The sequence below is a fragment of the Ctenopharyngodon idella genome, chromosome 10 (genome assembly GCF_019924925.1).
Source record: "Ctenopharyngodon idella isolate HZGC_01 chromosome 10, HZGC01, whole genome shotgun sequence".
NCBI classification, from domain to species: domain Eukaryota; kingdom Metazoa; phylum Chordata; class Actinopteri; order Cypriniformes; family Xenocyprididae; genus Ctenopharyngodon; species Ctenopharyngodon idella.
The window spans coordinates 551607-578976 of NC_067229.1; the positions used below are offsets into that span (position 1 = coordinate 551607).

The 27370-nt window shown below is 38.2% G+C and overlaps 4 protein-coding genes across 5 annotated transcripts; 2 read left to right on the plus strand and 2 right to left on the minus strand.

Moving 5' to 3' along the window:
- The first annotated feature begins 82 nt into the window (after positions 1 to 82).
- nuak2 (NUAK family, SNF1-like kinase, 2) lies at positions 83 to 12958 on the plus strand. Its single transcript, XM_051910549.1, has 6 exons — positions 83 to 401; positions 5308 to 5428; positions 5757 to 5908; positions 9372 to 9437; positions 9720 to 9972; positions 10913 to 12958. The coding sequence occupies exons 1-6, from the start codon at positions 222 to 224 to the stop codon at positions 11920 to 11922; spliced, it is 1782 nt and encodes a 593-aa protein (XP_051766509.1). The 5' UTR covers positions 83 to 221; the 3' UTR covers positions 11923 to 12958.
- A 653-nt stretch (positions 12959 to 13611) lies between these two features.
- ccnd3 (cyclin D3) lies at positions 13612 to 17670 on the minus strand. The gene is made up of 5 exons (XM_051908896.1): positions 17006 to 17670; positions 16612 to 16827; positions 16325 to 16484; positions 15700 to 15842; positions 13612 to 13971 (listed from the first exon to the last, which is right to left on the minus strand). The coding sequence occupies exons 1-5, from the start codon at positions 17219 to 17221 to the stop codon at positions 13876 to 13878; spliced, it is 831 nt and encodes a 276-aa protein (XP_051764856.1). The 5' UTR covers positions 17222 to 17670; the 3' UTR covers positions 13612 to 13875.
- A 134-nt stretch (positions 17671 to 17804) lies between these two features.
- bysl (bystin-like) lies at positions 17805 to 23570 on the minus strand. The gene is made up of 7 exons (XM_051908895.1): positions 23175 to 23570; positions 22731 to 22872; positions 22506 to 22644; positions 22094 to 22227; positions 21109 to 21269; positions 18723 to 18825; positions 17805 to 18300 (listed from the first exon to the last, which is right to left on the minus strand). Exons 1-7 carry the CDS (start codon positions 23434 to 23436, stop codon positions 17949 to 17951), a joined length of 1293 nt encoding a protein of 430 aa, XP_051764855.1. The 5' UTR covers positions 23437 to 23570; the 3' UTR covers positions 17805 to 17948.
- Positions 23571 to 23669: 99 nt separating this feature from the next.
- Positions 23670 to 27147, plus strand: med20 (mediator complex subunit 20). 2 transcript variants are annotated; one of them, XR_007932164.1, is made up of 5 exons: positions 23670 to 23872; positions 24703 to 24848; positions 24932 to 25185; positions 26634 to 26928; positions 27016 to 27147. XR_007932164.1 is itself a non-coding variant. In XM_051908897.1 (4 exons), exons 1-4 carry the CDS (start codon positions 23859 to 23861, stop codon positions 26856 to 26858), a joined length of 639 nt encoding a protein of 212 aa, XP_051764857.1. In that variant the 5' UTR covers positions 23670 to 23858; the 3' UTR covers positions 26859 to 27147. The 2 variants fall into 2 exon arrangements, 1 of the variants encoding a protein (XP_051764857.1); XM_051908897.1 differs by having other exon boundaries at positions 26634 to 27147.
- The last annotated feature ends 223 nt before the right edge of the window (positions 27148 to 27370 follow it).

Below are 27370 nucleotides of genomic sequence, written 5' to 3' on the forward strand. Positions count from 1 at the left end.
TTTGAATGCTAATCATTACACACAGCCAAACACGCCCACCTGTCGAGTGACAAGCGCGAGGACGGTACTTACGGTTAGAGACACGCCCACTGAACCGCGCCCCGCCCACACGCGACTCGACTCTAGTCAGTGCGGGTGATCAGCGCGCGCCGCTCACTGTCTCACCTGCACGCGCCATGAGAGCACGTCATTCCGTGATATCTGCGCGTGTGTAAAGGCTCATGGAGGGCGACGGGTCCGGACGGGCTCCGGGTGATCCGGCAGCGGCTCCCGCGAAGCGTCAGGCGGTGAAGAGGCACCATCACAAACACAACCTCAAACACCGGTACGAGTTCCTGCAGACCCTCGGGAAGGGCACGTACGGACGGGTGAAGAAAGCCATGGACCGATCCGGCAGAACGGTGAGAAACAGTCAACATATTCATAAACAAGATATTACATTCATCACACTACTTTAATATTAATGATCTTATTATAAATCACTCGTAAATAATAAAATAATACATCTTTATAACTGGTCATTTAGCATTCATGAATGTGTTGGTGTTATTTAGGAATAATATTAGAATATTAAATTGAGATAAACTAATATTTTAGTGTTTATGTAGGCTGCAACTGATGTGTTATTAGATTTATCACACTATTTTAATACTAATTTTATTATAATAAATAATACAATAACACCAACGCATCTTTATAACTGGTTATTTAGTATTCATGAATGCGTTTGTGTTATTTTATTATTTATGCATAATATTATAATATCATTAATATTAAATCATTGGGATAAATCTAATATTGTATTTTTTTTTTTTGTATGACTGATGTGTTACATTTATCACACTATTTTAATATTAATGATATTATAAATCAATCATAAAAATGCATTCAATAAAATCTTTTTAACTGGTAATTTAGTATTCATGAATTATTTTATTATTTATGAATAATACTAGAATATATAAGAGTGAAAATAACTTCTAACTGTGGAAATGTGTTATGAATAATATTAAATCATTGGGATAAATCTAATATTTCATTGTATTTTTTGTATGACTGATGCGTTTATTAGAATTATCACACTATTTTAATACTAATTATATTATTATAATAATAAAAAACACAAACACATTCAGAAAGAATAAGTCGCCACAGTTATAAATAATAAAAAAATAGTTCATAATAAAATAAAACACTCTTCTTCATGGATGGCTTTGGAATCGCTGTGTTTCATGTTTTCATCATGAAGATGTTTGTGAGGGTCAAACGCGATCATCTGCGGTTAAAAACAGGGACGTGGAGATCAAACGCAGCTGTTGTTTTGTTCATCAAACCGGTTCTGCGGAGCCGCCCAGCTTCAGCCGCCCGCGGCTCCATTACCTGCACTCGCACGCACTGCGCTGGATATTTCTCTAGTGATTGTAGGGTGAAATGTGACTTGACCCTTGACCCCTGATAATGACTCTGAGTGTTTATCTGACGGCGGTGGTTTTCTGCATGTGTTGATCACGTGTTTCTATGAGAGTCCGTGTTCATCGTGGCTTCGGCTGCTGTTTTCAGGGCCGTCCAGGGGGTTATCAGTACGAGACCCTGCAGGAAGTGACATCACGTTTGACTCAAACAGACTCTTGCTGAAATGCAGTAGCTTTGGTCATTTATGATTCGTCTGGAGCTTCACTGACGGATATAAACTATTATAGTGCATGTATTTTTTTCTTGTTTTCCAGTGAAAACATCCCGAAAACAAGAACATTTATGAGATTAAAGCCGTTTTCTGAGAAAATATCCGCGATAAAGTTAGTTTTTCTTACATTAGAGGAACAAAACTAAATTTTGCTCGATTTGTAAGCAGTAAAAATGACAAAAATAATTTAAGCAATTTCAATTTTTTGTTATACAAGATTCAACTTGTTAAAATTACTTGTACAGCCAATTTGATTATTATTAAAAATGTAATTTTTGCAGAGAAATGTACTATTTTTACTATGAAAATAAACATAAACAGGTCTCAGTATGTTTGGAAGTTTCTCAAATACATTTATCCTATTTTACATATTTTTAATGGAAAACAAAAAAAGTTTATGTTGTCCGCACTCAATTTTACTAGTTTTATTTTGAAATTATTTTAATATTTGACTTAATAAATAAAATAATTTTTATTCTTAATAATTATTACAATAATTTATTCTCTGAGAACAAATCTTAATATCTCAAGCAGTTTTTCTTCCTAGTAAATTTATTGTTTTTTGTAGAAAAAATGTTGTGCTGTAATTTTTAGAAGTATTTTAGAGCACCATCTAAACACTAATACTGCGGTATATTAAAAGTATGATGGTGTAAATCATATATATATATATGTAGAGAGAGAGAGAGAGAGTTGCATTCTGGGAGATCGCTGTACATGTTTGTTTTGTTTCAGACGAGCAGCTAATGCAAATGAGCTCAGCTTGTGTTTTGGTTCATTTCGTTTTCCATTTCCAGTCAAGTTCGTTACTGTTTAATCGTTTTGCTTTCGTTTAAGCTCAAACAGGGAAGCAGGAAGCAAAACCGAGCGTCAGAAATCAGTTTCTCCTCAAACCTCAGAAAACATCAATCAGGGGTTTTCTTTCAATATCCCCCAGAGTTTATCCTGGAAACATCTCATGTGTTTCCTCAATGATCAGGCAACACAATGAACCTAGAAGACTCATTGTTTGATGTTGTGTCACTTTCCCTCGGGGGTTTGTTGGAATTTTGTGATTCTTCTCAGGAAAGAGAGAGAGTTTTGGGCGAGTCAGGACACATCTTGAGTAAATGCCGTCTGACCTCTCTTTCCCTTTCCGCAGCGATAACAGACTCCGACACGCTCGATGCTTCTGATAACACGCCGGACGGGTTTGACTATTTATAGAGCTTTGCTGAAAGCAAACATGGCGTGGCAGTTTATCGTAACTCCTGCAAAAACACGTTTATTATTTATAATTGCGGCCTCAGCTAACAAAAATATTCTAGAACGTTGTGCTAATGTTTCAGTTCCATTATTAAACGTTATTTCTGAATGTTCTCGACAAACGTTTCTTCTTGGTTATGTGAGCGTTTTATTGTATCATTCTTCAAACATTATGGGAACGTTACTTTTGAATGTTCTCAGAAACAAATAGCAACAATTAAAAAACGTTGGATGAACGTCCAACTAAAACATTTCAGAAATAAACCGTTCGATGAACGATGTATAAATAATGTTGTTGTGCTAACGTTTTGAGAACATTATTAAAGACCAGATAACTCTGAACGAACGTTCTATTAACGTTACCAGAAGAACGTTTGTTCATAACTTTGAGAGAACGTTCTGAGAGCGTTTCCTGTTACACTCAAGGTTCTTTGGTGGTTTTGAGCTTCTCAGAAAGGCTGTAAAACACTGTTCTGCCGCCGCAGCGTCTGACGTTGGAGCGCAGGCGTGTGAGATTCCTTCTTCAGGTCTGTGTTTGTCCATCTGCTGGTCACCGCTGACCCTGTAGAGACGCGTCTGACACACAAACACCCTGAGGAATCTCAAACATGCCCGACGACACGCAGATACTCGCATACAGACTCACAAAAGAGACAAAAGAGCCGAGACACAAAGACCAGCATGCAAACGAAGCCCTTCATATGCAAACGCTCGTTCCACTGACATCACACCGTTCAGACGGACGTAAACACCTTCACACCTCACACAACCTTCAACGTCACAGTCGATATTGTTACTGTGAGATCATAGTGACAGTGAAGCTTCGCAATCTTCTTTTACTGTAAGCAGAATGATATCACTGTCAATATGATAAGGTCAAGTTTCGTTTGATGAATGATTTACGCAGAAATCGTTTCATGATCAATGCCCAAAAACTAAAGTAAACACATTTTTGTGTGGGTTTAAAGTTTTGTGTTGCTAAAATATGAAAATTACAGCTGGGTGATATTTCTGAAATATGTAAATGTAACATTAAATATTAAAATTAACATTAAATTATTAGTCAATATGTAATAAATGGATGCTATTAATATTAAATTATGTTATGTATTGTATGTTTATATTAATTTACTTAACATATTTAATATTAGTAAGTATTTAACAATTTACATTTTTGTTTTTATTTCATATTTAATAACTAAATATTATTAATATTAAATCATGTTAAATATATTATACTATTTAAATATTGTTGGGCAGTTAAAACCTACAAACTGTGGTCGTGAGGTTATTCCATCAAGATTAGTTAAGCATATGTTTGATATTATTTTAATTACTTTAATTAATAGAAGCTTCAAGCAATAGTTCCATTTTTATTAAAATTAAATCAACTGCAGACTTTTCTAGTTCAAAATGAGATTTTTGAGCATTTTCAGTCAGGGTTTCACAGGAACGGCTTGTTGAAAGTTTTAAGTGACATCTTGATTTCGATTGATTCTGGCAGCTCAGTGGTTGTAGTTTTACTACATCTTAGTGCAGCGTTCGATACCTTTGATCACAATATCCTTGTCTCTCACCTAGAATAGACAGTGGGTATTCAGTGGTTCAAGTCCTTCCTTTTTAACAGGACGTTTTCAGTTCATTTTGGTCTAAAATGGCCCCATTGTCTAGTGGGGTTCCCCAGGGATCCGTTCTTGGCCCAATTTTGTTTTTATTATATATGTTACTCTTAGGTTCTGTGTTTCATAAGCATGGAGTATCTTTTCACTGTTACGCAGATGACACTCAGGTGTACCTACAGGTTCTCTTGAGTCACTATTGAGATGTCTACATGAAGTTAAATGTTGGAAGTTGCATAATTTGCAAAAAGTTGCAAAACTCTTTTAACTTGGGCGAGTTGACCTCTTTCTTTGATGTCCAATTTGAATGTTCTTTGAAATTTGATAAACAGATCAATTCAGTGGTCAAAGCTTGTTTCTTCTATTTAAGATCAATAGCAAAGGTTAAAACGATTTTTTTTGTCCTCCAGTGATTTTAAAAGGATTATTCATGCTTTTATGTCTGTAAGACTAGATTATTGTAACTCACTGTATGTGGGTGTTAGCCGAGTATTGTCAAACCGTCTTCAACTGGTTCAAAAATGCGTCTGCTAGACTTTTAAGAGGCACTCATAAAAAACCAGCATGTAACAGTGATTGGTTGCCTGTCCAGTACAGAACTGATTTTAAATTATTAATTATTGTTTATGAAGCATTGCATAACTTGGCCACACCATATTTAGTACAACTTCTTCATATACATAAACCATCTAGGTCTCTCAGATGATCCTAGGACCAGATTGAAATTGAGTGGTGACCGTGTGTGTTTTCGTCCTTCAGGTGGCCATAAAGTCCATCCGTAAGGAGAAGATCAAGGACGAGCAGGATCTGATCCACATCCGGCGGGAGATCGAGATCATGTCGTCGCTCAGTCACCCTCACATCATCACCATATATGAAGGTATATGAAGTATGAGAGCGTCTGGTGTTGTGTAACCAGATCGCTGGGATTCTTCTGTCACGCAAACCTCTTTGTTCTCATTATGTAATGCAGACAAACCCCAAAAAATGCTTTAGTGTGCTTCACTGCACCACAATTACACCCCCGCTCATTAACATAACGTCTCATTAATGCTGTGTCAAAGAAATATTTCATTTCAGCATTATTTTTAATTAACAGAAATGTTTTAGTTTTAGTTAACGATAATAACCCTGACCTTCACTGAGAAAATGTGGAATTATTAAAAAACTTTAGAGTGTTTGATGTTCTTGTGCCGCGTGTGTTTCAGTGTTTGAGAACAAGGACAAGATCGTGATCGTGATGGAGCTGGGCAGTAAAGGAGATCTGTACGATTACCTCAGCGAGAGGCAGCGCATCTCTGAGAGCGAGGCCAGACACTTCTTCAGACAGATCGTCTCGGCCGTCCAGTACTGCCACCGCGTGAGTAAACACGCCACACCAGACATTGTTTTTGTCATTGACCCTGGGGATGAGCGGTATGACGGTATATATCGTGGCGACGGTAAAAAATGTCTATCGTTAGCATAAATGACACACTAGAGCGGGACGTGATTGATGTTAAAAAGAGTTATTAAGCACAGAAAGCAGTGAAAAAGATGGACAGAAAACCACGTCTCTCAGCATGCGATCGCAAATTCAGTTCTCCTTCACGTCTTATTGCGCTTGAATGGTTGAATATATACAGAATTATGTCAAAATGCCCATCATGTGCTGTATTAATGTACAAACAGCCGGTTATTTCTCGAGTGGATATGAACAGTTGAGTGTAAACCGGATGTGTATCAGTATAATGGATCCGTGCGTTTGCTCTTAAAGTGACAGCAGCCTAATAATCCTGCTGCTCTGTGTCATTAATGTGACTCAAACAACAGAGAAAATAACTTACTGCTCTTGACTGAATAACTGTTTTAGCTCTAATAAGATTACATTTATATTTAATTCATACAGTGAAGACTATGCAGTATTATATTTTTACATCTGATTCTTCGATTTCTGTTAAACAAACCTTTTGTACCAGAAAATTTTAATTTGTTTAATTCATGTTTTTTTTATATTGTATTTGTCATATTTGTAAATTAACAGCAAAAATAAAATAACATAAATACTGCAATATATATCGATACCGTGAAATAAAATTTCTTATATTGTGAAATAAGATATGTCAATTCAAACATTAACTGTTCTAGTCTTAAAAATATTTTAGTATTGAGATACTATTATAGTTATTAATAATTTAAGTTAGTTTTTATTTTTTTATATTCGCAAATTCAGTTCTCCTTCACGTCTTATTGCGCTTTGAGTTAGATTTTATGTTTATATTTTCCATTTCATTTTGATTTTAGTTAGGTTTAGTCATTTTGTTGTATGTTTTTGATTTTTTTGATTTTTTTTTATTAAATATGTCTATATAGGTTTTATTAGTTGTAGATATTTTAGTACATCAAGTTAAACTAACTGAAAATAAGAAATGCCTTGGCAACTAGATAAAATAAAAAGTTTTTGGATATTTTATTTCAGTTAAAAACTATAATAACCCTGATTTCTATATAGTCATTTTCTATTGTAGCTTAAAATACAATAAATGAAATATTTTGATTTAGTTTGATTTCAAGATTTAGCTTAGATTTAAGCTTGTTGATGCTATAAAAACTATTATTTAAATGTATATCAGTCATAAAAATTGTTGTCAAAGCTATATATATATATATATATATAAATTAAATATAAATTATATATAAATTAAAAAAAAAAAAAATCTAATATATTTACTAATATTAAAATATTAAAAAATGCATTTTATTTCAGTTAGTTTCCAAAGCAACATTTCTCATTTTTGTTTAGTTTAAGTTGAAGTATTAAAATAACAAAAATTAAAATATAAATCAAAATGACTAAAAACTATATAGACAATTAAAAAAAAAAAATCATAAAAATGACAAACAAACATAAAAACTTTAAATTAAAAAAACTGAATTAAAAAAATCAAAATCTAAATAAAAACTAGTATAGTATATTAATGATACTCACATAACACTGATGTAATTTCTTTAATTTCTGGGGTATTTTACGTGTGTTATTGTCGCACGGGCAGTTTTAGGGTTTCAGGAACATGTTAGTTTTCACTGTCCGTTTTCACAAATATCTGTGAAACCAAAGGTCAGCAAGACTAAATATTAGTCAGACGTCATGTGAGCATTTCTCATAGTCTGGAAAACTACCCAGAAGGCTCTTGTGCGCTGACGAGGGGTCGGAGAGAAACCCACTAGGACTTTACTGTGACACTGAAAGGATTGCATAACCCGCATTACCCTCCGCATGGCTGAGCAGCGCCTGAACAGATCTAGAGAGACAGTTGGGTTTCAGACAGACGTTCACGCTTGCACACGCTAATGCAGGAACACCCAGCGCTGCCTTCTACCAAACCCAACAATAGCTACGAAAGAAACGCCGCACGCAACTGTTTCAACGGTCTGAAATGTCCGTGTGAACGACAAACACACCCAGAAGATGCCCAGATAACAGGGAACAAGGTTCTTCCAGTAACATTAATAGAGCATTCGTTCACAGTTATCTGGTCTTAATAATGTTCTCAAACTTTAGCACAAAAATGTATAGTTGGATATTCGTCTAACGTTTTTTTGTTACAGCTTGTTTCAGAACGTTCAGAGAAAGTTCCCATAATAAAATGATCAAATTTGAATGTTCCCCAGATCGCATAACCAAGAAAAAACGTGTTTTTAAAACATTCAGAGTGTTCAGAAAACATTCAGAAATAACTTAATGGGAACGTTAAAACATTTTTAAAACATATTTTTTGTTAGCTGGGTGGTTAAATTTCAGTTTTAAGCAGTATTTTGCATGCCAAAATGATGATAATGTTTCAGAAAGAAAGATAGAACATTCCGTTATAGGCGTCTTTGTTAAATGAGGTGAAGGGACACGCGGCTCGCCCTCCTGCAGAGAAACACAATCATGCATGACTGGAATTCCACACACATCTCAAATGCTCCCGCCGCGGCTTTATTTGTCACAGGATAAAAGAGGGTGACCGTCGTGAAGCAGGTGATAACGCTGAACTTGTTTTACAAACCGCTGTGTTGTTATTGTTTGGAAATGTTGAATCAGTTCTGGAGCGGGAAATTAAAATTTTGGGGGATTTTGGAATCTGTTTGTCATCTAGTCTAATTATGAAAGTTTAAGAGTGAAACTGATAATAAAGCGTTTCTGTTGCTCAGGAAATTCCCTCCCAACACCAGGAATCTTTAGATGTCACTTATCTAGGTGTTGAATCATTTAATAAAGCAATAACCCATAGTGATTTTAGTACAAAACCTGTGACGCACTCTAGTAGCAATAAGCTTTTATAAAATAACACCAATAGCAATATAAAAACAAGATGCCAATGTAAATAGATAACAATCAGAATAAACAGTTCTTCATTAGACGGTTTGCGGTTAAAAATGGCACATTAATGTAGACCTCAACTGACCACAAGTGCAACGGCTTTGAACATAGCTCATCAGGTCAAAATTAACCCCGTTTTACAAAAAAATAATATGACCTTGTCAAAGTGTAGTTTCTAAGTGTACATTTACACTACAACGATGTACCAAAAACAGTTTTTCCTTTGCGTTTTTCACATACAGATAACATTGCATGTGCATGACATCACCGTTTTCACAAATTCACGTTTTTTGTAGTTTACACGGAGACGATAAATGGTATAATTTTCAAAAATTGGCACTTTAAAACCCATTTTCAGGCCCCCAAAACGCCATTGTCATGTAAATGAATGGCCAAAACACTTAAAAAGTTTTACATTTTTAGATGAAAATGCTGTTTTGTAAAGGGCCCCTAAGTATCTCTCTGTTTTTTCTAACAGAACGGGATTGTTCATCGTGACCTGAAGTTGGAGAACATCTTGCTGGACGACAACGGGAATATAAAAGTAAGTTCAGGAAATAATTTTTAATTTGTAAGGGTTTTACACCTAGGTCAGTGCATGAATGAAGTCATTCTGCAGTCCTCAGACATTGGGAATTTTCTAGACTTTCATAGTCAATTTGAAACGTTATCTCTGATACTACTGGAATTATTAAACAAGAGGCCATAAAACAAACACCCAATCGAAACTTGCATGAGATAACGGCATAAATCTACTTTCAGTGTATGAGCTATAAAACTGGCACAGGATGACAAGTACTGACCGAAACCACTCTCTGTTTTTCAGATCGCTGACTTTGGGTTGTCAAACCTGTACCAGGGCGATAAATTCCTGCAGACGTACTGCGGCAGTCCTCTGTACGCTTCCCCGGAGATTGTGAACGGCAGGCCGTACAGAGGGCCGGAGGTGGACAGCTGGTCTCTGGGCGTCTTGCTGTACACACTGGTTCATGGAGCCATGCCTTTTGACGGACAAGACCATAAGAACTTGGTCCAGCAGATCAGCACCGGAAACTACCGCAAACCCACCAAACCATCTGGTGAGGCCCTTATGAAACAAAGGATCCAAACAAAACTCAAGTGACCTCCTTTGAGTACTGTTTGAAAGTCGCCCTGCATTTAAAACGAGACTCAAAACTGTTTTTTCTATGTTTGTCGAAGGTCCAAACTTAGTAAACAAACAATACCATGTAGCTGTTTTATAGGTAGAGCTTATCTATTCCTAGCAGATAACGTTCTGAATTGTGTGCTTGCCTTGGCAGCCTCATAAATTTGAAGTCAAGTTCACACCGACAGCAACTTTATTGCCGGAGGTGGTCTAGTCACCATGTTGTTGGCTGCAGTGGCCTTTTTCTTATCATTAAAAATCTTACATGGCTTTCCTTTTTGTAGCATTTCCCTGCATGTGGCAAATTATAGAGAACCAAGAAACTGCCCAGAGTAACATGAACTAGTCTTGCCAAACCTGTTCCTGGAGGCACACCAACAGTACGCATTTTGACCGAACTATTTCAGGTCTTGGAGTCTCTACTAACAAGCTGATGAGCTGAATCAGGCGTGTTTGATTGGGAAGAGTTGAAAATGTGTACGTTTGGTGTGTCTCCAGGAACACGGTTGGGAAACAATGGATTACAGTATCTTGCATGTGTGCTCTCAAGCTTCATTCCCATTAGTAGTCAGCATACTATATTGTTGATCATTTGCATAGTTACATAATACTTTGAAACTGCCACATTGCTTGACACGCCGGCATCACATTGCCAACTCTCTGTGATGTTGTAGACCAGGGGTGTCCAACTTCTGGAGAGCCACTTTTCTGCAAACTCCTGTCTGGGAGTTTCTAGTGATCCTGAAAGCCTTTATTAGCTGGTTCAGGTTTAGCTGTTTACTTGGGATCTGTTGGAAGGTGGCCCTCCAGGAGCAGGATTGGGCATCCCTGTTGTAGCCCATTCAATGCTAATCCTCTTTGTCGCCCCACAGATGCTTGTGGTTTGATCCGCTGGATGTTGATGGTGAACCCAGAGCGCAGAGCTACGTTGGATGAGATTGCGGGTCACTGGTGGCTCAACTGGGGCTATCAGCTCCCTCTACAGGCTCAGAATGAGACCGCAGCTGTACATCAGGGGCCGGGACACGTGGCTGCCGCGTGTCAAACCGGTGGTCCGACTCGCATCGCAGACTGGCTACGTCGCACCTCTCGTCCTCTTCTGGAAAACGGTTCTAAGATGCGCTGCTTGTTGCGGACAGGTGGGGCCGCTGGGGGAGAACCGGTCCAGCGACAGCGCTCCATACGCAGGTCGCGCAAAGAAAACAACGTCTCGCAGACCATGCAGGATGCTCCTCGCCCATCTAAAGGCATTCTAAAGAAGCGGGGCAGCCTAAAACAGAAAGCGCCCAGTGACTCCCAGACTACGCCCTTGGAGGAGAAAAGCCCAAACACTTTGGCAGCGCCAGTTCCGCCTCCACCTCCTAAAGGCATCCTGAAGAAGCCTTCAGAAGGTGAGTCAGGCTATTACTCCTCATCCCCGGAGAGCTCCGGACAGACTCTTGGGAACCTGTCACCTGTGCAGCACCGCAAGGGCATTCTCAAACGCCACGGCAAGTTTTCCGGAGGCCTGCAGGAATTCGGCTCACTGGACCAGCTTTCACCCTCCTTACCCACAGTGGTCAACAGATCCCGACCAAGTGGGGCAATCAGCGAGGACAGCATCCTCTCCTCAGAGTCTTTTGACAGACTTGACCTACCTGACCGCGAGATTCCGGTCGCCCCTATGGAGCGTCCAGCAGGGGGACGGAGGATGCGAGGATGTGTGTCCGCTGACAATCTCCTTGACTTGAGAGAGGACAGGCCAGGGACTCAGCTCCAGGGACACTGGGAAATGGACATAGCCTGCTACCGTGCAGGAGTGTCCGATAGCGTGTTTTCAATCTCTGACTGTGAAAACGTCACTCAGACTTACAGGCAAGCCTTGGGAGCAACTGCAAGTTGAGATGAACGACGACTGTGAAGTGCAGAATCTGTCCGAGACACGACGCAAGTCGTTGTGCTTAGAAAGTTAAACAGTTTGGAAACAAGGGAAGTACTTGGAAGCGTTCCTGAGCTATGCCAGATGAATGCTGGTATGGGAACAGTTTCAGGCCAGGCAGGAAATGGGTCTTGACAGAGGACAGGAAGTCCTGTGCGTCAGACTTGTTTAGGACACTCATTTCATTCCGAGGGAACAGCAGTTTTTGGTGCATTCGCAACATGTAAAACGGCTGCTTTTATAATGAAGACTTGATTTGAGAAAAGTGCCTTTTATTTCGTCAACTGCCCAAATGATGAACAACTAACTTGTTATCTTTTGAAATGTTTGTGACTTTTACATGAGTGTTTAGGGTGTTGAAACAGTACCAAAGATCCATTGTGAATTTAGATCATCTGTTTGTTTTAAAGGTGAATATTGGTGGTAGATTACAAACATTTAAAAGGATACATACAAGGATTGACTTAAGCGCTCTTTAAGATCGTTCCCGCCAATTTCTGACTTTTACAACATGCCATTAAACTGCTCAGAATTCACAGGTGTGACGGATACAGTGAACTATTGTCTGTTTATGACTTTATGTAGTCTACACTTTAGTTTTGTGTCTGTTTCATGTTTGAATTGTGCAGATAGGAGTGTTCAAACTGCTTCCACATCCGCATTTATTAAGGATAGTAAAATACGGCATGACTTCGCAGAATAATTTTGAGAAATGTGTTGAAATGGTGGGGTTTACTGTTTAGGGAATCTGGATGTTTACTTACAATTGTAAAGGCAAGTTAAGAATTCGTTGCAATGACATTTGTCCATTTGAGCAGCAGTGTGATCTTTGCAGGGGTTTCATGGCTTGTGATAACCGAGGTTATGCGGTGTTTTTCTTCTGTTTGGTGTCATATTTGTTTGAGTTACTGCATGCTTACTTGCCAAAGTGCCTGATTTATCTGCCCTGATGTCTCTTTGAATCAGTGGACCAATAAAACAGCACAAATGAAGTTGAAAACATTGTCTGTTCTTGTGTTCCTATCATAATCTTTTGGAAAATAGTAAATCACTTTATCGTAGACTGTATTCCAGTTCACATTTATACACTATAGTGTGCAAGAAATGTGTTGCAGATTTTAAAAAGTGAAGTAATAATGAATATGAAAGTCTTCTGAAGTGGTAGTTTGACCCGATACCAGTGTCATTATTGTTAAGTAAAACTAGAACATTTTCGTTACTTGAAATAAAATGTCAACTGAAATAAAATATATAAAATGATTTTATATATATATATATATATATATATATACTTTTTTATATCTTAATCAAATTATTAACCCGCCAAAAATATCCTAGATATATTTTACCCCAAAATAAATATGAAAAGATTTTACATAAAATAAATTAAGATTATTTTTACATTATTTACATTACATTTAAACCCCCTCTGCTAATTAGTATATTTGTTGTTCTGAATTTAATTGTGAAATTTTGAATTTAATTGTGAAACTGGACGAAAATGTGCTTAATTGTCATAAAAATAATCTCATGATGTAAAATAGACTTCATTTTCTTAATGCAAAAAAATATATATATTTTGATTTCAGAGTGAAATGTGACGTTTGTGTGTGAGATTGACCTGGTTAGTGTTGAGTAAACCAGCATTCACCATCCTAATCTATGCTTTTTATTTTCACATATTTCAAGTTTAAATTGAAAAAAAGTTTATCAATTACATGTCAAAGAAGAGTGCGTTAAATTAATGACAGAAGCAGTAGATGTGTCTGAAATCAGCAGTGTGTGTCTGACAGTGCAGAACATCTGCTACATTAAAAACTAACACGAACATCGTCAACAAGTGCACCAGAACCGGCAACCGTCAGAAAGAGAAGGCTAGAGTTCATTAAACTTGAGTGGTTCTGATGCGTCCACCTGTCACAGCGGGACGTCCTGACCCTGGAGCTCAGATGGAGACGGCAGCGTCAGGTCGATGGTCTCGTCCAGAGCTGAGAAACACTCGCGCAGAGACGTCTGAATCACAGAGACAAACTCAATCATGGTTCAACATGGGAGAAAATAATCATGCTTTGGTGAATCATAATTATGACATTCAATTAGGGCTGGGCAAAAAAATTGATTTTTCGATTAATCGTTTTTTTTAAAATGTGGTCGATACGATATCGATTTTCAAAAGTCATGTATCGATTTTTTCCTCAGACAGCATGCAAATAAGAAAATGATTTCTTTCACCTCTCCTTGCGCCTAAACGGACAAATTCACACAAATGTATCTCAAAATCTCCGCCTTTGCGAGTATCTCGGTAAACATAGTTGGTTGCGGTTATGGTAAGCGGTAGAGAAAGAACGCATGCGTGTCATTATTGTATGTATCAGTGCGTTAGTCTTAAAGTGACACCCACCTAAAATTCCTGCAGCTGTCTGTGTTTTAATGTTAATCAAACTAAAGAGAAAATCACTCCGACCTTCACTGAATAATGTTTTTGTCACTTTAATAAGGATTAATCTTTATTTATTTTGTACAGTGAAGATTATATACAGTGTTTATTCATGCTATTGCTTGTAGTTTAATTATTTGTTCTTTTTATTAATGACTATTTACTTGTCATTAATAATCTCTGAAATTTATATTAGTAGTTTTAGCTGTGGCTCTGTTCTAAAACATTGGGTGTCATAACCGTATTTATTACAATATAGGCAGGCTATTCATGGGTCAAAAACAATAACTATTTATTCATTTATTATTTTTTTGTGGTCGGGACAGTGAAAATTTATTGAATTTATTGAATAAAAAAAATCGAGAATCGAATTTGAAAATCGAATTGAGAATCGAAATCGAATCGAATTGGGACTTCTGAATCGATACCCAGCCTTACATTCAATGTCCAAATTATGACAAAGTTGAAATTATGACGTAGAAAGTCAAAATTATGAGAAATTTTAAATTTTGTCATTCAACTTTGTCATTATTATGACTTTGATTTTTCTCTCAAAATTTCAAATTTTTTCGTCCTTATTACTTTGACTTTTTCTCATAATTACGACCTTGTCATAATTTCAATTTTTTATGTAATAATTTGAACTTTTTATGTCATAATTTCAGCATTTTTGTAAATTTAAATTTTTGGTCATATTCTTAACTTTTTGTCATAAGTTCGACTTTTTATGTCATAATTTCAACTTTTTGACAATTTTGACGTCAATGTTGACATTTTTTGTAATAATATCAACTTTTGTCAATTTCAACTTTTTGTAATAATTATGACTGTCATAATTTCGACTTTTTGTCATAATTTCAACTTTTTGTCAATTTCAACTTATGTAATAATTTAAATTTTTTGTAATAATTTCAACTTTGTCATAATTTCTACGTCAATTTAGACTTTAGTAATAATTTCAACTTTTTGTCAATTATGACGGTTATAATTTCGACTTTTTGTCATAATTTTGAAGTCAATATTGACTTTTTTTGTAATAATTCCAACTTTTTGTCATAATTTCAACTTTGTCATAATTATGACTGTCACAATTTTGACTTTTTGTCAAAATTTCAACATTTTATGTAATAATTTCAACTTTTTGTCATAATTATGACTGTCATAATTTCAATTTATGTAATAATTTTTACTTTTTATGTCATGATTTCAGCTTTTACTCTTAATTTTGACTTTTTCATGTCCTAATTGTGATTTACCAAAGCATGATTCGTTTGTCCTGTGTGGATGAAGGTGTCTGTCCTCACCATGTCCACGTCCAGGATGTTCCTCAGGAGCTGCAGGAGGCCGTCAGCGGTGAAAGTGTCTTTCTGGATGTTCAGTCTGACAACAGCCGCCGTCACACATGAGCAGGCCACCGCTGACGGAGTGAAGAGGGAGAACTTCAGCTCTGAAAAACACAACACAAGCCCTTATTACTTCAACTAAATTAATTTTAAGTAACAGTAACTGGTCACTTACAGTTGTGATTCATTCAGCCTTTATCAAGTGTTTCATCACTATTGTGTACAGTGTAAATAAAAATGTACTTAAAGACAAACGGCAGATAAAAATGCTTCACGTATGAATAACAAATACAATTTATTACTGATTCTCCTTCCACATTTGTTCCTGTAAAGCTTTCTGACTTAGCAACAGTAACTAAAGTGGGCGGAGCTTGTGCTGAATTTCACCATCACAATGCAGATCTGACGCTTCAGAGCAGAAGATGCTGAAACTCGAGCGCAGGAGAACAAAAGCGGCTCATAATATATGTGACGCATGGCTTATACAGCCAACAAAGAGCAGGATCAACGGCAGCGGCGGGTGGACAGAGAAGCTGCTGACGCATGCACGGCGAACTGATCTTCACATTGTGTGCGTGTGACGTACCTGTGGCGCTCAGGGCGATGTAGGAGTGGGCGTGTCTCCGTACGGCCGCGTGGTTCTGCACTTTGAGCGGCAGCGCCTGCAGTAGCAGCTCCAGGAAGTCAGAGGGCAGCACTGAGGCCAGATCCCAGTTGAGCCGCGACACCACCAGCACCTCCCAATCCTACACACACACATTACATGAGGAAAAAAACAGGTCAAAGTTGAGTTTTCACAATCCTAAAAGTGACGTATTTAGCTAGACAGTTTGCAAAGTGCTAAAAAGTGATGATCTGGGTCACATGACCTACCAGGATTTCTGGGACGGTCACGGCGTGGTCTGTGTAGACGCACAGCTTGGCGGCGCTCAGAGGAACCGATTCCCTGAGTTTGGAGGCCAGGAACATGCAGACGGTTCCCAGCAGCTGCAGATGGCATTTGCGCACGGGATTCTGGGACATGTACCTGTCCAGGTAGTGAACGGCCAGAGGAAACACCTCCTCCTCGCACTTCTGATCCTCACACACCTGCTCAAGAACAACCCGCATGATGAGTCATGATTCAGAATGATTCGAATCAGTGAATCGGGTTTATTAGACATCAATTGATCAGTTTGATTCGAATCAGTGAATCAGAATATGACTCATAAGACATCATGAGATCAGTATGATTCGAATTAAGAATTCAGATTTGATATCTACTAACCTGCAGCATCCACCCTGTTAATATTCGGCGCATGTACGGCTGGACGTCGGTCTGTTCGGTACCGGGTTTAATTATGTTCGGTCTCTCCGAGCTCAGCAGGTTCTGATGGACCCGCGAGTCTTGTGTCAGAACCGCGTCTCTGAACGCCCGAACCGGTCTGGACTTTATCTGAGAGCTCGAGTCCAGTTCGACGTGTTCATGACAGAGTAACTCCATCACAGGTAATTCTGACAGGACTCGCGGGTTAAACTTTAGAATCAGTCACGAGCGAGACGCGGGATTTACGTGTACAAAACCCTTAACAGGCCTACAAACTATATACACTATACATTCAGCCGAATTCATGTATAAAAACGCATTATTTCACTCAGTTTGAGGAAGGCTGGTGCGCGAGCTGCGGCGCGCGGTCTTACCGCGCTCACGAGAATCTCAACGATCGTTGTGACGTCACATCGGCCGTGATCCCGCTTAAAGTCATAAAATAAAACAAACTTATTTTATTGATACAAGTTTTTAGTCTTATAAATTCCAGAAGATATTTTTTCATAATATTAACTAAATTTAATAACGTCCGCCTCCTTCCAGCTGACATCAAGCTCATTGATTTTCGTTACGATTTAATATAACATAGATTTGTCAAATAAAGATTCCCCCCCACCCACAATCTAATATTTTCATCATTAATAAAACAAAGATTATATACATTTATTTCTCCATTTCACTCATCATGGACGCAAAATTCATTGAGAACAACATTTCATGTCAAGGTTAAAAGCGCTTGAATAAAACCAAACAGGTCTGGAGTTTATGATTTTTATTAAGTTCTAACCAAGTTTAGTCCAAAAATATGAACATAGCATCACTGAAAAAATGCAAAATATATTGCGGCATAATCCCACATTTTATCATCATGTTATTCCAACATGTTATCAAAGTTCGCGGCTCAGTCGACGGTCATGGCGGGTGTGGCGTCCTCCAGGTCTCGCGCCTCAGAGTTGTGTAGTTCTCGTCGTATCTCGGCAGAAATCGATGGGTGCGTCTGAACCTTCAGCAGCTCCAACAGCGCCTCCTTCTGTTCGGAGGACAGATCGGCTTTATAGCGCTGCACCAGCGTCAGCAGGCTCTGGTGCCACAGCACCGGCAGAGTCCGTTTGTCTGTGCGGAACGACAGGAAGTGGGCGACCAGGGCGTCCAGCACACGGAAGGGCAGGGCGTATTTCTTATCCAGCAACAGTCGCAGGAAAATGCTGTTGGCTCCGTTATACTCCATCTCTGCCAGTTTCAGCATCGCGGCACTGCAAAGAGAACGTAAACAAACCATCAAGTGTTATTTCACACAGATCAAACGCCACTTCAGAAGCGCTTCTTTTCAGTATAAATGTGGCATAAAGGCACAGATGAGTTAAGGCTGCTCAAAATTCAGCATAAAGACGCAATGTTGCATAAAGCCAGACTAAATTATGCCAGCTCTGACCCACCAAAGCGTACAGTTGTAACTGCACCTCTGAGCAGCATTAAACACTCGGTGTAAAGACACATAAATGCCACTTCAGAAGCGCTTCTGTGCCACCTTTGTCAGACTATAAACTGCGAGGAGAATGTTTTAAATAAAGCTGGTATCCGTGGCCTGTTTGCGAGCTTGACAAGTGTTTAAAGCTCGTAGTTTTAGAGAAGCAAAGGTTTTTTATCATGCTCTGAAGTAATCGTGTTCGTTCACCTGGAGTGCAGCACTGGGATGGAGCATTTGGTGAGGATGCTGCCGACGATAATGGCTTCTCTCAGTGTACACGTGCCCGATTCACACAGCGGCAGCAGAATTCCTGTAAACACACACAGATGTTAGTCATTTTTATTTTAACTAACAGACATCACCAAACTTTCCCCAGTTGATTAATCATGGTGCATTAAGACAATTGTTTTGCAAGTGTTCTGTTTCAGGCGAGACACTACAGGCAAAAACACTGTTTTCATGCGCCTGTCAATTTTGAGATTCTGCACTTTTTGGTGTTTTTCGTACTGGTGGAAAGAAAATACACTTTCAAGTATCTTTTATAGCGCTTCATCTATTTGTGTCTGTAGAATTCAATTACAGTACATATCTTTATAGAATTTTCTCAAAATGAGTTTTTAGTCAGAAATCTCCACTTCAACAGTTTTATTCCTATCTATATTCTGAAGGTTTTTACAGAGGAGTTTGTTGATATATAATTTGCCTGATTTTATACATTTTATTCCTAAAAAAAATATTTTTTTTTCTGGCTGTTGACAGTATTTTCTGATTTGTGGAGTGATTAAAAAGAGATTTCCAAAATCCCCTCTGTAAAAACCTTCGATTCTAATGTGTCAAGAATTTTGAACCTGACTTCCATCCAATATTCAGATTTTTGTTCTAGTAATCTATGCAAATTAGTGCATATTTAATTAGATAAAGCCTCATGTGCATATTTAAACAACATTTCAGAAAACTTGTAATATAAAAAATTTTTTGCAGTTATTAATGTAATCGATCAGCTGGAGAAGTGTGGTGATGTATTAGTTTTTTTACCCTATTCACCTGGAGTGTCTCGCCTTAAATATGCAAATGATGCATTATCTAATTAAATATGCACTAAATATGCCAGGATCAAAGTTATTAATAAGTTAGAGTTAAAGGTTTTTACATTTCTCTTTTTATCAGTCCATAAATCAGAAAATACTCTCATCAGACAGAAAACAAACAAACCTAAAAAAAACCATTTACTTAGGAATGTTAAATTTATATCATGTGAATGATATATGAACAAACCCCTCAGTAAAATCCTTCAGAATATAGATATGAATAAAACTGTAAATTCTGGTGTAAGTAAGTGTTACTGAAGTGGAGAAAAAAACTCATTTTGAGAACGTGTTTGAAGGTGTGGACTGAAACTGAAATCTACAGACGCAAATAGAAACAGTGCAATAAAAATAAACACTTAAATGTCTATTTTGGATGTTTACTTTCTAGTAGTCTGATGAAGCAAAATAGCCCAGAATATCAAAAATGACCAGGGGTGTGTTTCCCGAAAGCATCGTTAGTCAACTATGGTCGTAAGTCCCATTGAACTCTATTGGTAACGACGGAACTTGCGACCATAGTTCGCTTTGGGAAACGCATCCCTGTGCAGGAAAATAATGTTTTTACCTGGAGTGCCTTGACTCACGTTTTAGTTATTTTACCATATGCTCCTGTCATTTTTATTAGTTTGTGTTCATATTAAATATTTCTACCTAATTGATTTTTATTTTAGTACTTAAAAAATATAAAACAAACTTAAATTAAGTTCAAGTTATCCATCTAATATTTATCTTTGATTTTATTTCAATTAACCAAAAGAATTTCTAATAGTTTCAGTTAACAATAATAACAGTTACAGTCAAAGTTCAGTTTCTTCTCTGTGATCTGATAATTAGTACAGTGATGTTTTCTTTATCAGTCACAAATATAATTAAACCAGAAATTATTTGTTTGCAGTGAAGTCAAGGATGTCCCATTTTCCCTTTTCTGTTTATCTTAGCGGTAAAAAAATGCTTGTTATCTTGATAGATAAAAATAGCAACTTTGATAAACTGAATGTGTTTGGTTTAAAAAAAAAAACAACAACAAAAGATTATTTCCAGTAAACTCAAGTAGTCAAATCTCAGCACTAGTCACCAGCGCCCTCTAGTGTTCAGTTACAGTAACAGGTTTAAATGCAAATCATTACTGATGATCTTCTCTAAAATAAATAAATAAATAAAATAAATTGAGTTTTAGTGCTCAACAGCTATTGGAATATTCCTGTGTGCATCTAATCAGCATAAAGGCACAGCTGAGTTAAGGCTGCTCAAAATTCAGCATAAAGACACAGCATTAAAGCATAAATTAAAGACTAAATTATACCAGCTTTGACCCACCAAAGCGTACACCTCTGAGCAGCATTAAACGCTTTGTGTAAAGACACCTAAATGCCACTTCATAGGCGCTTCTGTGCCACCTTTGCAGTGTAAACTTGGCACATTATCCATTTCGACTAATTCTGCGCAGTAATTTAATAAACAATTTCAAGAGTACAATGAATTGCAGAATATGCAGATAAACTGACCTTTGAACCAGGCTCCGGGTTTGAAGAGCGCTTTCTTCAGCGCGCTGTAGAGGTGAAAGTTCAGCCGCTTGTACTCCGTGATGTCGTCTCGGACTCTGGGCAGCAGCACCAGATTGTAGAAGCGCTGAGCCATTCGCTCCTTCAGGTTAGACGAGAAGATCCTACACCGACACACCAGGGTCATTACAGTTCACCAAAACTTAAACTAAAACCATGAGAAATAAACATTTTTGTTGCTTTAAATATAATTAAAATTAACTGAAATAAAATCAAGCATTTAAAAAATATATACTAATTTTTAATCAGTTTAACTTTGTATACTAAAATAACTAAAACTGAAATAAAAATTAATAGAAACCATAGAGACAATAAAAACTGTATCTGAATGATGCTAAAATAACACTGGGTTAAACTAATAATCACAATTATGTTTCTCAAATAAGTTGTTTGCATTTGAGAAATTTCATTTTACATTTGATTACATTTATCGCACTTTCACATGCGTCATATATAAGGTTTATTAAATCTTATCTCGTTTCCTGATTTATTATATTTATCGTGTATATTAACACAACTGAAAAACTCAAAAGCTAAAACAGTGAAATTCCTAATATTTATTACAATATTTCCAAATGTTTGTTTATTAAAACACAAAAGACCTTGTATTGCTGCTCAGAAGTTGCATTAATTTCACATCACGATCGCAAACGATATAATTGAGATTCATGTTTGGATACACAGGGCCGTACCACCATAGGCATTGAGGGGGTCAAGTCCCCCCCAATAATTGATATTTCTTAACTCTGCTCTCTGTTACGCACAGCTCTATTTGTTGTTGGGATGACAGACGGCTTAAAAAGTTAAATTTTTAGGCCGGTCTGCCTGAGTGGTCTAACAGCGCTCGTCAATGTCAAAATGACAGCCAATCAGATAAAAGAAGGCCTATATATCGGAGGCGATGTTTTTGTGTGTGTTGACCTCTGACCTGGTGGCCTGATACATGGCGGCGGCGGTCCAGGTCTCCGGTTCCGTGAGGTACAGGACCTGCTCCCAGTTGGAAAGAGCCGGGATGATCTTAAACGCTTTGGGAAGTTTCCCGCTGCGGTATTTAGACAGAACCTGCGGAGGAAGAGAGAGTTCACCGTCAGACAGAGAGCGTGAAACACTGCCGAACTCACCAAAATCATCTCAAGAAGTTCTTCAGAAAAACTGCAATTCTCGAAAAATTCTTAGGAAGTTCTCAAATATTTTCTTAAGAACATCTTATTGTCGTTTCTTCAGGCTTTGGTGTTTATCTGATTGTATGCTGGAAAAAAATTAGTAAGTTTAACATTAACTAGCATTTGAGGGAAAAAGACGATCTTCTCCAGGTGAAAATGACCGGATGTTTGGCGAACCTTGCTGACGCCTCTGTACACCTCCACCACTCTGGGGTCCAGCTGAGGAACGGCTCGTCCCGACACCTCGGACATCACGGTGCCCACCTCCGTCTGCTTCTCCGTGATCTTCTCCATGATGATGTCGGCCAGCGTGCGTCTGTCACGGCACACACACACACGTCACGTGATGCTCAGACCTGATGCGTACACACACACACACACACCGGACTCGCTGGAGCTCACCTGAGCGGCGGGTTCTTGTTCATGAACATCTCAATGGCCTTCTCGTCCTCAGGATCCACGTCCACCTCTCCGGCCGTCTCCTCCGCAGACTCACCCAGAGCCGGCCACTCCTCGTCAGAGTCTCCATCATGTGACCTCGGACCTGAAACACCAGATGTGTTACTGATGCTGCAGTTCACAGACACTTTAATATGGATTAATACAGACTGGTGTATGTTTTCATTATGCTTTAACGTAAAGTATGTTATACAGACTTTTAAAGTGTAACCCCTCCCGCTCTAAGCGGGACTCGAACCTGGGTACGCCGGCATGAGAGTCGGGCTCTCTAACAAGGCGGCTAAAGACCGCAGTCGATCCCATAATACCATGAGATTAATACAGTAGCTGTCTCTGTTTATCTATATAATTAGTATCTCTATGTGATGGTCAGGTAAGTTCACTCACCTAGTTGAGTAGCTGGCTGTCTTTTGGTTTCTGGAGCGAGTCCTAACTCGGTCTGCAGCTCGTCCTGTTGTATTCGGGCCTGCTGCAGGATCTTCCTGGACAGTTTCTCGTCCACATACTCCTGCTCCTCCTCGTGAGTCCGGCTTCGGTTCTTCACGCGGCCGCTGCTCCGGACCGAGTCTCCCTGTAGGATCTGATCGGCCAGAGACACGCCGACACCGCTGCGCTCCGCTCCGCCTCTACTCTTCTTCACCTTCGGCATTATGTGATAATGATGAATTATTATTATTATTATTATTATTATCAGCCCCGTTCTCAACTCATGACATGCAGCTGCGCGGCGAACACACGTGTGTCTGAAGCAAATGGCGCAGAATGTGTGTATGTGCCTGTGCGGCTGATCTGAGATCAGATGAATGAAGCGAGCGCGGATCACAGTCTCTCACAACAGCTGATCTCAGACCGGCGCTGCGTCACACTGTTTACTTCCGCTCACATGAGCGGTACTGCTCTCAATCAACGTTTCGGCGCATTTGCGATCATTTTAATGAGTTATATAAATATTTACGGATTTTTATGTACTGTCCATTTAAAGTTTGTCCAATTTAACTGATTTTGTGTTATTCACGAAGGCCGGATTGAACCGGAAGTAAATACGGGCTCGCGGAAGTTTGCCGCAAAGAAATGGGTGTAACGTGGTGAGCGAAACACTTTTGTTTTCATATTATTGTATAATAAATTGTGTTTATACGTGTCGTTTTGATTGCTTTGGTGCTATAAAACGATTCTAATATTTTGCGCTGTGCTGAATCCACCGAGAGGCTTTGGAAAGAAACAATAATTTTTTGTTTATACTGTATTTCATATATTTTAAAGAAATCTTCCGTTTGTTTACGAAAACAAACGATATATATATATATATATATTAATTATTTGGCGTATTGATTACCATTTGTATAACCACACAAAAAAAAAGTTTAAAGGGATAGTTCACCCAAAAATGAAAATTCTGTCATCATTTACTCACCCTTAAGTAGTTCCAAACCTGTATGAATTTCTTTCTTCTGTTAAACACAAAGGAAAATGTTTGGAAGAATGTCAATAACCAAACAGATCTCGGCCCCCATTGACTACCATAGTATTTATTTTTCCTTCTATGGTAGTAAATGGGGGGCGAGATCTGTTTTGTTACTGACATTCTTCCAAATATCTTCCTAATAATGTATACAGGTTTGGAACTACTGAAGGGTGATTAAATGATGACAGAACTTTAATTTTTGGGTGAACTATCCCTTTAAACTATGGTTTTTGAAGCAAAACAGTGGTTAATTTGTGGTTACCATGGAATAACTACAATAACCATGTTTTTTTGTTTGTTTGTTTGTTTGTTTTATTCGTAGCAAAACCATGGTTAATTTTCGTAATGGTGTATGAAAAATAAATATTGTTATTGGAAGGAATATTATTACATAAACTGATATAAATGTATATGAATTAATTCACGTTAAGAAAATAAGGTGTGTGTCAGTGTGTGTCAGGTGCCCGTGACCGAGGGCAAGAGCGTGCAGCAGACGGTCGACATGCTGCATAAAAAGCTGGAGCAGCTGGGAGCCGTTAAACAGGGGAACTTCTGGGTGGACTGCGAGACGTACCACGCAACGGGAAACGCCACCGGTAACCGCGTCACACTGCCGTGTGTTACCATGGAAACCACACTGCATATTACCATGGCGAAACGCTCTCTCTCTCCGCTGCAGGTCAGCCGTCGAAGCTGCTGTACGTGATGCATAACTCAGAGACGCCGCTGAGCTGCATGGCTCTGTTCGAGGGCGGACCGGGTCTCAGCGCAGACGCAAACTTTGACGTTCTGATGGTGAAACTCAAGAGTCACTTCCAGAACGCCAAAGGCCATAAGGTGGAGAGTCGCGGAGCCCGTTACCGCTACTGCGACTTCCTGGTGAAGATCGGCACCGTCGCCATGAGCTCCAGCGCAAGAGGGATTTCAGTCGAGGTTGTGATGCGTTCAGTGGGTCTCGTTCACTAAGTGTGTAAATTTACACACGAATCTGAGCGTGAAATCTGCGTAACATTTATTCTAAAAAATGATTCATAAATAACTTTCGTACTAACATTTATGAAAAACGTAGGAACAACTCAAAACAAACGTACGCCAAGATCACTTTCGTTCACTAAGAGAGCGTACTCATGAATTTGTGCGAGAAATCTGCATATGAACTTTATCACGAACGAATCATGATCCATCAATAACTCTCATACCAACATTTATTCTCTAAATTTATGAAAAAACGTAGGAACAACTAAAAAAAACGTACACCAAGATCATTTTCATTCACTAAGAGTGCATAGGCATGAATTTGTACGTGAAATCTGCATGCGAACTTTTTGACAAAAAATGATTAATAACTTTCGTACTAACATTTATTCTAAATTTATATAAAACCCAGGAACAACTGAAAATAAACACAAAAACCACTTTATTTTACTAAGTGTGCGTACACACAAATTTGTACGTGAAATCTGTTGCAACAACTAACAAATCATCATTCATCAATAACTCTCATACCAACACTTATTCTAAATTTACGAAAAAACAGGAACTAAAAAAAATGTACGCCAAGATCACTTTCATTCACTAATTGTGCATACTCATGAATTTGTACGTGAAATCTGCATGCGAACTTTTTTTACGAAAAATGATTCATAGATACCTTTCGTACTAACATTTATGAAAAACACAGGAACAACTAAAAACAAATGCAAAAATCACTTTAATTTAATGAAAGTGCGTACGCACAAATTCTGCTTGCGAACATTTCACGAGGAAATCATGATTCATAAATAACTTTCAAACTAACATTTATACTAAATTTACAAAAACTAAGGAACAACAAGAAAACAAATGCAAAATCACTTTCATTCAGTAAGCGTGCGTACGCACAAATTTGCACGTGAAATTTGCACGTCAACTTTTTTCCGAACAAATCATAAGTCATAACTTTCATACTAACATTTATTCTAAATTTATGAAAAACGTAGGAAGAACTAAAAAAAAAAAGCCAAAATCACTTTCATTCACTATGCACGCATACTCATGAATTTGCGCGAGATATCTGCATGCAAACTTTATCACGAACAAATCATGATTCATCAATAACTTTTGTATTAATTTTAAGTATAAGTAAGAAATGCTGTTAAAGCCTGAGCTGTGAAACTTCAGAGGAAACTTTGTGTTATCGTACGTTGGTGTGTATGATAATATAGTTATTGGTGTGAACAGGCCTTTAAAATACTCCAAATTAATTGACATTACATTCATGTTCGTATGTATGTGTTGTGGATGACCATAAACGTGAACGAGACCTTTTCCAATTAATCCAAAACAAGTTATTGTTGAGAAATGCATGATGATGTACAGTAATGGACGATGTCTGTCTGAAGGTGGAGTACTGCGCGTGCGTGATCCCTGGAGACTGCTGGAACCTCATGAAAGAGTTCATGCAGAGTTTTCTGGGCTCAAACACTCCCGAGCTGCCGACGGTGTTTACCAACAAACCCGAGGGTCTGTGCGTGCCGGTGGACTGCATGGACACCATGAGCCAGTACCTGGAGCTCTTCAGCAAAGTTCGCAAACAGCAGGTGCTGCCGGGCAGCGGCGTGCGCTGAAACCTGCGTTACACTTCACCGGAACTCAACGCAAGCAAACCGATGTCAGGAATTACTTGCTGTTTTAGAGGTACAGACAGTCCTGCAAGGAGTTTGTGAGAGAGAACTTTATACAAGTGACATGATGAGAATATTTCTCGTTTCTTTGTGCTTGTAGGTAGTTCATGAAGCATCTGTTCCTGCCTTGTTGTGGATGCTTATTTTCTATGTGTACATTTGAATTTGTAAAATACAGTGTTTACTTTGAATTGCAATCTTTATCAAAATAAAATCAATGTTGAGGTAGAAACGTTGTCGTTTTGAATCCGTACTTCAGAGGGTGTATGGAAATTCATGTGATTTCAGCAAACGAGGCATAAAAGTTTCACAATATTAGTGGTTTGCCAATAAACATGAGAGTGATATTTAATGGTCTCTTTAAAACACACAAAGCAAGCACTACAAATAAATAAATCAATACAAATTACACAGACACTTAATGGTAAGTAATGATTTGTAGATTACTCTTAATT